Here is a 15,404-nt window from a genome sequence, read left to right as displayed (position 1 = left end):
TAACTCAAAAATGATTTGAAGCAATAGTATAACTATTTTTGCTGATTCCCAAAAAGAGCTAAAAATCCCAATGAGGTTTTAAATGGCTCTAAACATGTTGCTTATTTAGGCAAATTAAATAATTTTTTCATATTTTAATCAAATGTTCATCATTTATGTGCAAGCAGCAGCTTAGGCCCATGTTTTCTGACACTCAGGGAGCTAAAGCAATCGTTAGAGGTCAGGGAGAGACAAGCACGTGGTGATAACTGTTGCTTGCGTCATCATACAGTTCAATTAGTTTCTTCTCTCTTGTTGTTATAATGACTAAACTTGCCATCACCATCCACCAAAATCATCACTAAGTGGCCCAAATGCAGGGAGTGCTGTAAATTACACAATGGAGATATGCCTAGAAAGTTATCCAAAAGACAAAGAATATTTTTTAAAGCATTTGAATTTCTTGCTATGTTGAAAGTATTATGGTTATTCTTAGAGCAGGATGTACCTGTAGATTCACTATTTCCATGTGATGATCACAAAGGTACCTAACTCAAAAAGTTACCCTGGTATCTTAAGATAGCTAATACATCTTAAGTGCTTAGAAATGTTTTGGCATATAGTAAGTGCTCTATTAGTGTTAGCTATTATTATCAAAATAGTGCATGACCATTTTAGAAAAGCTAGAAAATACAAGTATACAGAAACTAGAAAAAGAAATCCCCATTCTCACTTCACACTTTATTTTAATGTACAGACGCATAGGTTTTTCATGAGTTTGTACTAAGTGCTGACGTTTTCTTAAACATGGATCACTGTCTTCTATGAAGAACATTGGGTTATAGGCCACAAAAATAGAAATATAAATCAAGAATTAAATTGAATGTATCCAGATCCTGACTGTTGTTTATAATTTATCTGCTCTAGACCTTATTAAATATACACTAGAAACAAAAATTAAAGGCAGGGCACTATCAGAGAAAACCTAAGAAACATCAGGGCTTCAGAGACATAACCTCACAGTAATAAGTCTAAAAATAATACATGAAACAAGAGCTGAAAGTAGTACAGAATACGGTGGTAATTATAATAGAAAAATGAGTGCTCAGAGAAGGTCACCTCAAGGATAAAGGCCTGCTTCTTCTAATTGACCTAAAAGTCATCAGCCCTTCTTTTTGTTTTGAGGTATACTTTTAATAAACCTAAGACATATCAAATTCTTATTTGAGCAATGATACAATGGAGGAAAAGTATTTACAAGCCTGCAACAGAGAGATAGACCTGCACTCACACAAGTATACAGGGATATATGCATACAGAAAGAATATGCCACATACCCCAAACTTATCCCAAGCTAGCAGAGGTAATAAAATGCAAAGGACTCCGTTGCTGGGGTCTGGACAAACCTGTTGGAAAGGCCGAGTCTGGGCTTGCCTGAGAAGCCGCTGTTGCTGCTGCTGCTGCAGAAGCTTCATCTGTATCAACTGCTGCTGCGATGTGATTGCATGAAGAGAAGGCGGCTGCATCATGGCGCCCGAGCGCCGCTGTAGCATGTTTGACAGAGCTTGTTTGGTGTTGGTTGGGACAAAGGAGCCTGCAGGGTCCAATCTGGAGCCACCTACAAAAGCAACCAAAAGGAAACACTTTCTAACTACGTTAATGCAACAGGTCTTATTTATCAAAACACAGAAATTTCACCTTCTAAGTCTCACTTTATGAACAAAGTAGAAAAAAATGCACTGTCCCACCTGCCACAAATATTATAGACCTGTTGAGCTGCACAATTTACAAAAGATGGGGGGAGTGATGTAGAAGTGAATTATACTACTTTGATATAACTTCATGGAGGTCTTCAGTTCATAAATTGAAATGCGTAAAACATAGAGTTGTTGGCATAATTTCATAATTACATGGGTTTTAAATTAGGCAAGGCCCTCAGGAATATATTACTTGTATAAAACATACTGCCCTTGTGATGTATTTTGCCAAGTTCTTAAGCCATTCATATAAATCCTTTTGTACTTTTCATCAAATCTGAAGCTCATGTCATTGAAGCCTTTTCACCATGGCAAAATGAAAATGCCTATTTTATAGTAGAGGCATGAAAATAGCATGAAAATACTTTAAAATCTTGAAATGCTTGCAAACTTCAAATACTATGATTGTAATGACAAAACATCTTTTTTGAAGGCTAAAAATCAAATAAACAAGCAACTATTATACTGATGCTTAAGAAACCACAGGAAATCCTTTACATATTTGTATATTATAATTTGTCATATGCCTTTAAAAGTTAGGGGAAAAAAAGTCGACATTTGCTGGCTTCACAATACATGTCAATTCTTCATTCACCAAAAATAGTCCTTGATATACGTAAATGAAAAAAACCTCTACATAAGCACCTCACAAAAGTTGTTTTATCTTTTCTATAAAGCAAGGTGTATGATGAAAACAAACATTTTAAAGCTGTTTTTTTGGAAAAACCCACATTCTTTTAAAGACTCAGTGCCACAATCAGCAATACAATTTATGAAGTTGTGAAAGGAAACTAAAAATCTTGGGATGCCAAACTCACTATGACAAAGGTAAAAGTCAATGTTGGGAACTGAGTCATGCAAAACTATCCCCCCGTTTGTTTCCTAAATAGATAGCTGCAAAGATAGAAGGCTATATATCTCCCTAGGAGGCCTCCCTCATAATTTGCTCACAAGGAAATTCCTTGTAGGCTCCAAAAGATTTACCCTAAAATTAACAGCTTATCTTTACGGTGGGGGAGGGGGGGGATTGTGGGGGAGCAGGACAGAACTAGAAGTCATCCCTCCACTTATCAGAGACAAATATATACTTGACCTCTTCCTCTACTCTATGTTTACTTAATCCTATGTAAAAATGCAGATTCAACACCATAATTGACTAAACCTTTAACCTGCTTCTTTCATATGTAAAATGTAGATTCAGGGAATGCTGATCAAAGCCTCAAAAGAATGAAACTGCTTACTCCTTTTAATCTACTTCTCCTTCTTTTTCTTTCTTCTTTCCCCTACTGCCTACTCTTTCCCCTTTAAATACAGAAGTCCCCAAATCCTCTTTGGAAAAAGCACAGATGTTCCTGTGATTCTGTGTTCCTTTTTCCCAGGCATGTCCTCAACCTTGGCACAAGAAACCTCTAAAATGAGTGAGATTTGCCTCAGTCATCTTCTTCTATTTACAAAGTCATTCAGCAGCATTTGAAGAGCATTTGGAAAAAAACAGAAGATCAATCTAAGTAACACATGGCAGGGTAACTTCTGTTGAAGCCACAATCAGAACGTATATTACGTGTTAAGAATTATGTATATTAATATGTAAAAACAGACTCATTTATAGAAAAGGGAAATTCTTTTTAAAGATTAAACTATAATCTAATTTTTAAAAATTTTCCTAACTCTATGATCTTGTACCTCTGAGAAACTACTGGAAAATATTACAAATATGGCTGAAGCCCTTTGTACACCTAATTACTTTCCTCACTTACTCCTACCAAATGCTACTCTGAATCTGGAGTTTACTATCCTATGCATTTCCTTACAACTTTATCATACTGGTGTGTATATATGAGAAAGATTAGGAAAGATACGTTATGTTTTTGTATGTGAGTGATGGTGGGAGATTATTTTGCATTTAAACCCTATATGAATGGAATTATGCTGTACATACTGTCTTGTAACTTTAGATTGTGCTTGTTTAAATGAAAATAAATTCACTCATATAAATCCTCAAAAATAATTTTTTTTCAAAATTTATTATTTATTTTTACTTTCTGAGATGGACTCTCGCTCTGTCACCCAGGCTGGAGTACAATGATGCAATCTCAGCTCAAGCAACCTTTGCCTCCTAGGTTCAAGTTATTCTCCTGCTTTGGCCTCCCAAGCAGCTGGGATTTCAGGCACCATCATGCCTGATTAATTTTGTTATTGTATTTTTAGTAGATAAGGGGTTTCACCATATTGGCCAGGCTGGTCTTGAACTCCTGACCTTAGGTGATCTGCCCACTTTGGCCTCCCAAAGTGGTGGGATTACAGGTGTCAGCCGCCATGCCCAGCCCAAAATTTATTTTTTAAATGCCATCTCATACCTAAAGTTCCTCAACTTATAAAAAGCTTTCTATAGTATTCTACAGGGAGAGATTATGTGTTTTTACAAGTAGTTAGCTTTCAATTCACAGACAGTCCTTGTGTGTCAATATCTATAAACAAACTTCTACATCTCCAAAGTTTAAAATGGCTAAAAATTCACATGGAGCTTGGCATTAAAAAGAGGAAGTTTAAAAGCATGATGATTACATCCTTCTTTTTCACTCTGAGTCTAGTTTGTAGTCTATATTCATTCACTCAACAATCTATTTTTAAAAGCCTACTATAAAGCCAGAGGTTCCTCTAAGTTCTGGGGATACTGCAGTGAACATAATAGAAAAAATATCTGCTACCAGGCTTACATTCTGGGAAGATAATAAATCAATAAGAAAGTAAGATATAAGCAAGTCTGATGCTGTAGAGCAAGCTCGTCCAACTCATGGCCTGTGAGCTGCATGCGGCCCAGGATCGCTTTGAATGCAGCCCAACAAAAATTCGTAAACGTTCTTAAAACATTATGAGATTTTTTTTTGTGATTCTTTTTTTTTTTTTTTTTTTTTTGTAGTTGATCACCTATTGTTAGTGTATTTTATGTGTGGCCCAAGACAATTCTTCTTCCAATGTGGCCCAAGGAAGCCAAAAGATTGGACGCGCCTGCAATAGAGAAACAGAAGAGAGAAACAGAGGGTACAGGGAAGGGGTATGGGTCTACAATTTAAAACAGGTTAGTGAAGGCCCCAGTGAGAAAGTAATATGACCAAGCCCAAAGGAGACAGGCAGGAAGTGATGCAGATATCTGAGGGAGAGCACTGCAGGCACAGGGGTCAGCAAGTACAAATGCCCTGAGCTAGGAATATGTGAAGATCGCTTACTGAACATGTCTGTGGGGTCAGGCTACCTTCCAAAGGCTATATAACTATTACAATTTACTTTTAAATCTTACATATGTATGCGTGTGTAACATAAACTTTATTTCATCTTTTAAAAAGTAGGTATTTTGCACATTTTAGTCACTGCAATATCCTAGCATCCAAAACTGGGTCTGCTGTATCATGAAGCTCAATACATTCTTGAATAAATAACTGAATCACCCACCCTATGGGAATAGGTATTAGCATATTCATTTTACAGATGACCAAAATGAGGCACAGAGAAATTAAAATTTGGCCAAGATTATATAGCAAGAGAGTGGTAGAACCAGATTTGAATCTAAAACGCTTAACTACCAGACCAGTTCCTTTAACCATTAATTTAGAGGACAAAATATGGATTTCCCCCGCTATAAGCCATAAATGAAATATTTTCTTCCACAGACCTCAAAATGTCAAACTCAAGTTATAATAAAAATCACAATAGAAAAATTTAAAAAATTATTTGTTAAAATGGCACATCCTATCAATGCTGACAGAGTTCAAATAATTTAAACATGCTAAAACATGTAATGTTTCATACAGAAAGAAAATTGAATTCATTTTTAATTAAGAGATGTTTTCATTTAGAAAATTTTCATCTGGGACGAGAAATCTACTTGGGCTCAAACCAAAGCAATACTAAAATCAGGAACATTTACTATGGTAGTTTTCCTTGTTGTTATCTAAATCTTGCTGAACCAATTTTCTTAGTTGTCATGATAATTCAGAACAATAAAAGACACTGTGCAATATTGTGTAATCTTTTAAAACACCAATACGAATTATATCTGATAAAAATACACACACATTTTATAACATAAAACCTTTATCAACTTTTATATCTTACAGCTTAGATTTTAATCACTAGCTAATTTCCTTTTAACACTAAATAAAAGTTCCAAAATCAGTACATAAACTCGTAATTTAACCTATTTTAGAAAACAAAAAAAATTTCTGTGAGAAGAGAATTACAGAAATGTCAACTGAGCACTCAGTAGTTGAAATGTCCAAGTTTTGTGGAGGTTTCAGGTTAAAAGCAAAGAGAACCACAAGCTGTTTCTCATCTCTGAGTGATCTGTGCTTTCTCATTACATACCTGGAGTAAGAGATTGGTTCTGAAGGAAAAACCCAGGCTGCTGGGGCTGGCCCACGAGGTTGTAACCCCACAAGGTGGACTGTGGATGGTGCATCATTTGGGAGGAGATAGGCGAGTAATTAGGAGGCACTCGGTATATGTTGCTCTGTGGATATTCCTTCAACATAAAGTTTTTTAAAAAGTTACTTAACTCCACATATTACACAGCTAATTAATGCAAATAACTTCAGTAAGCCATCTGAGGTACCCCCTATCCCAATATACAAAGCTGTTTTTTATAAAGGAGAAGATGGAAGGAAGAGTGCTAATAAATCCCCTGGAAAATATTCATTTGAGGTAAACTTTTCCTTGACTTAAACAGTGCTTGGCTTGCAGCAGGCAGAGATGGAAAAGGATCTCTTCTGAATTCTGTTTCAAAAGACTACAAGTGTGTCAGGAATACCAATACTGAACGACACTCATCACTGGAAAAGCACCTTCAGTTGCTAAGACTCATGATCATTTCATCTTAGAAGGCCTTTCCACTATCTTGGGTCTGGAGAATTACGCCAGAGAGCCCTACAGTGCTTCAGAACCACTCTTTGGCCAAGATGGTATTTCACTTGCAATTTTCCAGACATCATTCTAAAGAAGTAGACACTCCCCTCATCCCCCATGCTTCCTCTTCCTTACAGTAGCTGCAAAGCCTGTAAGGATCTCAATTTCCCGACCTTCCCTGAAGGTCTCAATTTCCCTACCTTCCCTCATCTAGTCTAGCCCTAGAGGATGGAAGAGAAACAAAATCTCATTTCCCTCCAATTTTACCAAAGAGTATATCTCATTGAAAAGAGGGAGCTTCAGGAAGAATAGAGGAAGAGGGGAAATGACCAGACTGACTTGGGGAGCAGGACTAGTTTCAGGGCTTTTGCATCTGAAAAGAACAAAAGCCCATCCATGTGGACTGACAGGCTGGAAACCCCAAATTTGAGGGAGTGTCAGTCTGGACCACTTTAAACTTCCCTTCAAGACAAAGGATACTGGTAGGAAGACTGAATGAGAAGGGGGCACTGATGCTCAAGTGGCATCCTAAAGTGGTAGTGGTCATTTCTAGAATAGTATTAATCACCAAGCTATCAGCTAGGAAAAAATGTATTTTAGTTCTCACATAGGTAAACAATAACCAATCATGAATATCTGAATGAAATGGTGAATATTTCTTCCACTGTGCAGCAAGAATGCTGTGGAATTTCATTAAAAATGTCTCAAATCCTCTATCAAATATTTTCCAGGTTTTAATTTAATTTAAATAGAAAGATATTTTATGCATTACTTCTCAAGGTTTATAAAATTATTTCTAAATCACCATCAAATAGATTTCTGTTGTAATGAAAACCTTGTTATACGTGGGGAACACTAATAGAGAAGCAAGAAGTAAAACTATTTTAAATTAGGCTTATCTTCATCTTTTTTAAAGTCTGAAAACATGGGAAAGAAGTAAAATATATGAAGGTAAGATGGAATAGTAAAACACAAAATCTCAGGAACATCCTATTGGCTATGTTAACTCCAACTTTTATCAAAGAAAAAGCAAGTAGAGCTTTTTATGTTAATTTACTGAAGGTATCAACCACATGAAATACAATAAATATTTTAGACATATTAAAGATATGTGAGACAGTGGGATTGTATAGTTCTAAAAATTTCAAGTTTCAAATCTGAGGAAATTAGGAGGCACTGAAATATTAACTAAATATCACAATGGAAGCCTACAATTAAAATAAAATTATTAAAAGTGGAGAAGGGAAAATCAAAAGCTTTAATCTTTTGTCTGTGACAAGTCATTGTGTGCCATTCAGTTAATTACTGCAGAAACCTGTTAGGAGAACTGTCATAACAAAACTTATCCTGCTCTTGGTAATGTTTCGAGGGATACGATTTGGGCACGAGTAAATCTCATACTAAATGCTAATGAGCCAGGGTTCTCTTTCCTTTCCGCACTTACATCAACTCTTGAGCTAGATTTCGTCTTGCGCTTCCTTCCCTTTGTTTTCTTTTCTTCATCTGTTGTGGTTTTTCCCTGATCCGACAGCTCAGCTGACTTCCTTTCTGGTTCCTGAGAAACTGGAGATGTGGGCTCTTCCTCTTCCTCCTCAGGAGGCAGGGGCAGTGGCTGGAGGTAGTAACTGCGGGGCTTGGGCATGGGGTGTGTGTGATACAGCAGGAGATGATGCTGCTCCTCGTACTTGATCACTCTTCGGTCCACTCGGACTGTCCCAAACCAGGCCCAGGACAGAGGAGCTGGGTTCTTCTGACCCTCAAACAAGTCCCACGGGGATACCTTCTGCTTCGTAGAGACCTGGAGACCCTGTGGGAAAATAGCACTGTAAGACAGCACACTCAGATCTTTTCCTTATTCATAGGCCAGGCTTGTATGGGATATGGAGTCAGAGAACATTTTGGCTGGCGTAAGCCCTAGAGAACCCGAGAATACAGCAGAGAGAGTTACACAGCTACATCACCGGAGAGCAGTGGCTAGAATTCAGACCTTTGTAAATCCGGTTCTACAGTTCTTTAACCACATGATGCTCTGTTTAGGCAACATAGGCAGTCTAGCATATTTTATTGTTAATGTGTATTTCCTCTTTTTGCTAAAAAAATTCTAAAAATTTTTTGCTAAAAATTCTAACACTGCAAAATTAATCTTACTAAATTATAACCAGTTCTAAATCTCTGTATCTATTTATAATTTTGAAGATAATATCAAATTTAAGAGTCAAGTTATAGTCAACCTCTAATTGGGTTAGTATTAACTTCAATCCAAATCTGTATGAGCTTGGTTCAATATGGGGGCCCTGTACTTAATAAGCCATACTCTGAATATAATATTATTATTAGAGAATTAAATTGTAGCAGCAGGAATACGTAAAGTCTTTCAACTCAAGCTTATCTTTACTGACTCTAAAAAAAAAAAAACTGTTACTCTGTTTTTATTCTTAACATTAATTGGTGACATCTCTTGGCACTTGCCTTAAAATCTCAATTTAAAAATATTTTTCCTTAAATGGCCCCCAAATAACTACTCAGTCATTCCCTAAGATGTGAGTGCTACTGTTGTTATCTATATGCATTCTTTTATGAGTAGCTTCATCTAAAACCAAGGTTCCGGCCAGGCACAGTGGCTCATGTCTGTAATCCCAATACTTGGCGAGGCTGAGGTGGGTGGATCACCTGAGGTAAGGACTTTGAGACCAGCCTGGCCAACATGGTGAAACCCTATCTCTACTAAAAATACAAAAAAAGGCTAGGTGTGGTGGCTCACACCTGTAATCCCAGCAATTTGGGAGGCTGAGGCAGGTGGATCACGAGGTCAGGAGTTCAAGACCAGCCTGGCCAAGATGGTGAAACTCCGTCTCCACTAAAAATACAAAAATTAGCCAGGCATGGTGGCAGGCACTTGTAATCCCAGCTACTCGGGAGGCTGAGGCAGAGAATTGCTTGAACCCGGGAGGTGGAGGTTGCAGTGAGCCAAGATCACGCCACTGCACTCCAGCCTGGGCGACAGAGCAAGACTCTGTCTTGAAAAAAAAACAAAAACAAAAACAAAAAAAAATTAGCTGGTCCTGGTGGTGCATGTCTGTAATCCCAGCTACTCAGGAGGCTGAGACAGGAGAATCGTTTGAACCCTAGAGACAGAGGTTGCAATGAGCCAAGATCGCACTACTGCACTCCAGCCTGGGCGACAGAGCGAGATTCCGTCTCAAAAAAAATAAATAAACAAATAAATAAGTAAAACAAAATAAAACCAAGGTTCAATTGCCACCTGTAAATTGACTGTTTCCTAATATTCATCTTGAGATGAGAGCTTTTTCCTTGGTGTAAAAACCACATATCCAAATGGATTCCAGATGTCTTACTACCAGGAAGTCCGCTGACACTGCAAACTCAAACTTGACCAGGACTTCAGCTTTTTTTCTTTACACAAACTAGTATTAGATTCTCAGGCTACTCTAAATTCCCTGGTAAATCTGATTCTTTCATGTCTTCATATAAATTCTCCCTTTGTTTGTACCACAATTTTCCCTACCTCCCAGCTAACTCTTAATCCTTCAAAATGACTCGTGTCAATTTTCCTGGGGACCCTATTCTATCCCCTAATACTCTCTCTGTACCATGACACACAAATCTCATTACACTGTAATTGTGTCTACTTCCCCCTTGAGGGTAGGAACTCTGTCTTTCATCTTGGTGATTGTGGAATGTCTGTGGTTGCTTACTGTTCGTTAAAAGAATAACTGACCACTTTTCTCATATTTTAGAGAACCTTCTTTAATATCTTATATAAATGTCCATTAAATACTGTTTGATAGGAATAGAGAATATCCTAACAATTAAAATAATTTTTACTTGAAATAGCTTACTACATGAAGGCTTTTGTTTTGTTTTTTTCCCAGAAACAGGGTCTCACTTTGTTGCCCAGGCTAGGGTGTAGTGGCTATTCACAGGCATGAGCCTAGCACATTGCAGACTTAAACTCCTGGCTTCAAGCAATCCTCTTGCCTCAGCCTCCCAAGTAGCTGGAACTAAAGACATGTGCCACCATGCTCCGCTTACAAGAAATTTTTTATTGATAAATATACTCTGCTTCTAAATCTGAAGTAAAATCAGAACTTATTTTTGCTTTTTTTTTTTTTTTTTTACACTAAGCTTTTATTTAGTTTTCTCTTGGTAGGTTTCCGAAAATTTACTTAAATTCAGGGAAAACATTTTAAGTCCTTTAAACATATAAAACATAGATCTTCAAAGATATGACCTCTTCATATGATAATGCCAATGACTAAGTACACTTAGAAGACAGGCATGTACCTTAAAAACATCAACAGCAAAATTGACATATTTTATATATCCTATGTTAAGACAAGAAAAAGTATTTCATTTTTTGTAAATAAATTTATATATAAGAAAAAACATTTACTCTTGCCTGTTTTTTATCTATAGAGTCAAATCCAGCAATTTTGTTTCCTTTTGTGTCAATCAAGGAACCCATAGGTTCACAAGTGATGACATCACATGTCTGTTTCGGCAAAGGTAGTAACTGTCGAACTTTGTCAATACTTTCTGATCGCTTGTCTCCCAGTTCTTTCTAAAGAAAAAAGAGAGAGAGAGTGAGAAGTGGGACAGAAATTACAATGAAAGCAAAAGTTAACCAGAAGGAAGTTCCCCTATCAAACATTTCCCTTTTTATAGCTTAGCGCATGTTCTTTAACCCTGAACATGGTCTACAAGGCAGTTCCAAATAGACTAGTGAGTGTTTCATTTCTTCTATTTAAGTAGAAAATAGAACACATACAAAGGCACTGTTGTTACACAACAAACATCATAGTGCTGAAATGACAAAAATCCAGGGTAGCGATCACAATCAGAAGGCAGGAGCTGCAGAACAGAACACTTTCTCATGTCCAGGGTCAGATTACAAGGTAACCATTGATTTATTTGATTGGTAACGCATCAGATTTATTTGGTTTCTTTTTTGCACTGTTTTCTTACAATTTTTTCTAAAGAGTCTGTTAGTGGTCAGTCAAATGAATCGATTTATAAATTTCAATGCAGATGGCTAATTTTTCAATTACACATGCCAGTCCAAGCATAGAGTTATCTTAAATCTATCTAATGTTAGTATTCTGGTTATATATTTAACAGTGGATTTCTAAAGTTCTTTAAAAAATTAAACATGTTTTATAATATAATTGTTTTCAATAAAAAATAATCAAGGTTATGTGCATGTAACTTCTGGGTACTGATAAGGTTAGGTGAAACAAATAGCAAATAATCACATTAAATTAAGTTGAATACAATTAATAACATTTAATGAGTAGTAAATTAAAATGCACTAGATAATAAATCCATAAACAACTTGAGCTCATAATATAGGCTGATCTCAAACTTACTTTCAGTTTCTTTACTAAATTCATATATGCACGCTTGTTCTCTTCAGATCCCCCAGGGGATGCATTTGATAGGTCAGAGGCTAATGTTCCATTGATTAAAACACCCAGCATGTCAAGAACTGTTGTGAATAATTCGCTAAGAAAGAAAATAATTATTTTCATCTTAAAGTGAAACTGAAATACACTTATTTAACTGAGTATTTTTATTCAAGTTCCAGAATTTTTAATGGTATCCAAGTAAATAAGATGTGGCAGAAATCATCATCAGTATATCAAAGCTTATAGCATGCATATATGTAACAAAATAAATGTGAAATGATAAAAACATACTTGTTGGTGTGCATGTCAACAGTTCCTGAAGTAATGATCTGAAGGAGCAGGAGGGCCCAGTCTGTAGTCCACTGGGTGCTCCTCTGCACCGTGTCAAACATTCCTCCTACCTAGCAGACAAAATACAGTAAAATATCTGCATTCTGTAAAACAGAAAGTAACACCCCATTGCTTTATGTTATCAAATTTTGATTGTTTTTATTTAAAAAAACAAGGGATGCTCTAGTTTAGAGATTATCTTATCTTTTCTCTCACTTACCTACATGTTTATCACTATTTTCAGTACTTTCAGCACAGTTCAGTCATTCAAAAATTAAATAAAATGAAGAAGGGAAGTGAGTATCTGAATGTGGGCACCAATAAACTTAGCTTTCTTTTGTTCCAAATCTTTTATGATGTCCAGTTTTATGATGCAATTACAGTTGAATTAAACCTGAATAATGCCAAAGTCATGTAATCCAATTATCTGCAACTTTGTGTTTGCTGTACAATTACTATTGAATCTAAGCCTGCTATCATAATACCATATGGAAACATCCACTATCACAGCAGGGGTGGGCAGGAGGCTTGGCCCGCACACCTACCGGTTCACGTGTTGGGACAAGGTTAGAAACAACTGCAAAAGTATCAGACAGGCCATCCCCCAGAGGGGCCTGCACTTGGGCCTGCCTGATGGGAAAAGAAAACTCAGGGAATGCACAATATGTGAAACATTTTAAATTTCTATAAAACTTCTCCGTGGGATTTGTCTTTATAATCAATTTGATGGAAAGTTGGACAAAACTTTTGAGTTAAAAGACTTTTTAAATGGTTTTAAATAAGTATAGTAGAAGCTAACACTGAACTTATAATAGTCTTCTCAGACTTACTCTTAGCACAAACTGAAGAGAAGGAGAGATTCACTGGGGTAGAGGTAGAGAAGGCAAATCAATGCTTAAAATACCTAGCACTGTCTAGATGTCAGACCAGACAGGAAGGAAAGCAGCAAGGGAAACAGAAGGCTTTAGAAACAGGGAAGTAATTACAGAGAGCAAAGAGGAGAAGGCCTCGCCTTGTAATGCAGACTTTGCACTTAGGAGAAGTGGAAAGCTGGAGGTATTTTCACATGTAGATATGTTTAATGGAGGGAAAATACTAGAAATGTCACTTACCAAATTTAGGCGGAGTTGCAATGCTTCATGCATCATCTGCCGCGCTTTTATGTCATCTTGGTATCGTTCTTCTCTCCAGTTACTTAAAATCTAAGATCCGGAAAAAGAAATCTTTTTCTCCCCATTAAAGTTTAACTTTTCTCTCATTTAAAGATAAATTGAGCTTTATACTGATAGCAAAAAACAACTTCTTATCTTTAACAAATTAAGAAACAAAGCTAAATAAAATTTTAGCTTTCTTCTTCCTCCATCCAGACAGAAATCTGGCTATTCATTTGTGCATTTGCTTTTCTAGGTGGAAGAAGAAAATCTTATATAATTATATAGCCTATGATTAAGTCTGGGAAAATGCTTGAGAGGGCCATCAAATTAAGCATTAATAAAAACTTTTAAAATACATCACCTCATTGGTCTTATGAAGAAAAACACTGGAGAGACAGGATTACATTTTGCCTCAGTCCTGTGTTATATTTCTAGGGACTTGCTGAACCCTAGAAAATGTATTATTTCGATGTTTTATAGAAGAGAAGGTCTGCTATCTTATGTATGTGCCTTCCTTGATAAAGAGAATGCACAGTACTTTGAAAAATATGGCATTGTAGACATCAGCCAAGTGGCTTTATCAGTTTATAAAGTGGGCTGCTTCTTCACTTCCTCACTGATTCATACTAATGCTGGAAAAGGAAAAATTTGCTTAGGAAAGGGAGCCACAAGTGGGCAACACCCTAAAATCAGATGAGATGAGCAAAAAAAAAAAAAAAGAGTGCAATTCAAAACAAAAACAAAAAACCACCAACGAAAACCCTACCATGCTCTGAAATATGGTCGTTGATGAGAGTCATCTTAAAAGAGTTCAACTGAGTCACATGCAGAAGTACTCCATCCCAACAGATGACCTGTAAGTACCCTGCATGGTGAGATGAAAGCACTTCCCAAATCTCATCAAAAGAAATGAACCTCTCCCTAAGGCTGGCTTAAGGGGGCAAGGCAGTTAACTAAACAACAAGCTCTCATGGAGCTCAAATAATAGTAGTGGGACAAATAAAACTTAGTGTAACAAGTGGTTTGAGGCATGGCAATGGCATAGAGAATGGCTGTGGTCCTATTTTTAGAGGGTGATCAAAGGCCTCCCGAAGGAGGTAACATCTGAACAGAGAACTGAATGATGGGAGTAGGCCATGCTAATCTCTGGAAGGGAATCTTTCCACCTAAAGGGAAGAAAAGATGCACAGGCACTGAAATGAGAATTTGCTCAGCAAGTTCAAGAACAGTAACACGGCCAGTGCAACAACAGTGGAGGAAAGAGGGCCATGACTGGTAGGAGACAGGGTAGGAAAGACAGCCAGTGTCAAATCATGTCTGGCCTTATCAGCCCGAATTTTTTATACTAGGTATACTGAAGTAACACCTGACTTACATTTAAAAAGGTTCACTATGATTGCTATATCTAGATCTCTCCTACCCAAAAGGTGAGAAATGACAAGAGGATCAAATAAGATTAAGTGTCCTTGTCCATGTCCATCTAGTAGCAATTGAGGGAAAGACATGGTGTCATAGAAACACAGCGCCACAAGAAGGGGTCAATTAGGCTCTGTATCAGTATAAAACACCTCATAAGACCAATCTATCCACTTTGCTTAATTCCATGCTCTCCAATTTCTATTGTGAATGCTCAGTTTCCTTATAGTATATAGATGCAAGAGCCTCAAACAGTGACCAGGAGAACTGTGTTTGGTGAAAAGGCAATGCCCAAATTATTTCTAAATAAACCAATATGCCTTCTGATTTATTTCTTGTGTACTTGGTTGACATGAATACAACTGAGTTTCTGAACCTACAGATTTCAAGCTGAAAACGTGCCTGATAACGTGGCATCCAAGCTTGAGGAGCTGGACTCACTG

The 15,404-nt window shown here is 36.9% G+C and overlaps 2 protein-coding genes across 7 annotated transcripts in view; one reads left to right on the top strand and one right to left on the bottom strand.

Annotated features, from left to right (window-relative positions):
* Window positions 1–15,404, bottom strand: part of MED12L (mediator complex subunit 12L) — a 334,555-nt gene that overhangs the window by 40,301 nt on the left and 278,850 nt on the right. For all 6 annotated transcript variants that reach the window (XM_030822722.1, XM_030822724.1, XM_030822727.1 and 3 more), the window contains exons 33-39: window positions 13,504–13,593; window positions 12,353–12,462; window positions 12,023–12,158; window positions 11,056–11,217; window positions 8,080–8,442; window positions 6,099–6,255; window positions 1,386–1,597 (exon numbers count right to left, since the gene is read on the bottom strand). In XM_030822722.1, coding sequence (XP_030678582.1) covers window positions 1,386–1,597; window positions 6,099–6,255; window positions 8,080–8,442; window positions 11,056–11,217; window positions 12,023–12,158; window positions 12,353–12,462; window positions 13,504–13,593 — 1,230 coding nt within the window. The remainder of the gene's footprint in view (window positions 1–1,385; window positions 1,598–6,098; window positions 6,256–8,079; window positions 8,443–11,055; window positions 11,218–12,022; window positions 12,159–12,352; window positions 12,463–13,503; window positions 13,594–15,404) is intronic.
* The window catches only part of P2RY12 (purinergic receptor P2Y12), a 47,207-nt gene continuing 43,233 nt past the window's right edge, over window positions 11,431–15,404 (top strand). The window contains exon 1 of the mRNA XM_003256301.3: window positions 11,431–11,551. The gene's annotated coding sequence lies outside the window, so the exon portion shown is untranslated. The remainder of the gene's footprint in view (window positions 11,552–15,404) is intronic.

This window comes from Nomascus leucogenys, chromosome 11 (assembly GCF_006542625.1).
Source record: "Nomascus leucogenys isolate Asia chromosome 11, Asia_NLE_v1, whole genome shotgun sequence".
Lineage (NCBI taxonomy): Eukaryota > Metazoa > Chordata > Mammalia > Primates > Hylobatidae > Nomascus > Nomascus leucogenys.
The sequence above is the reverse complement of the archived record's forward strand: the minus strand, read 5'-3'. Positions and strand labels throughout refer to the sequence as shown.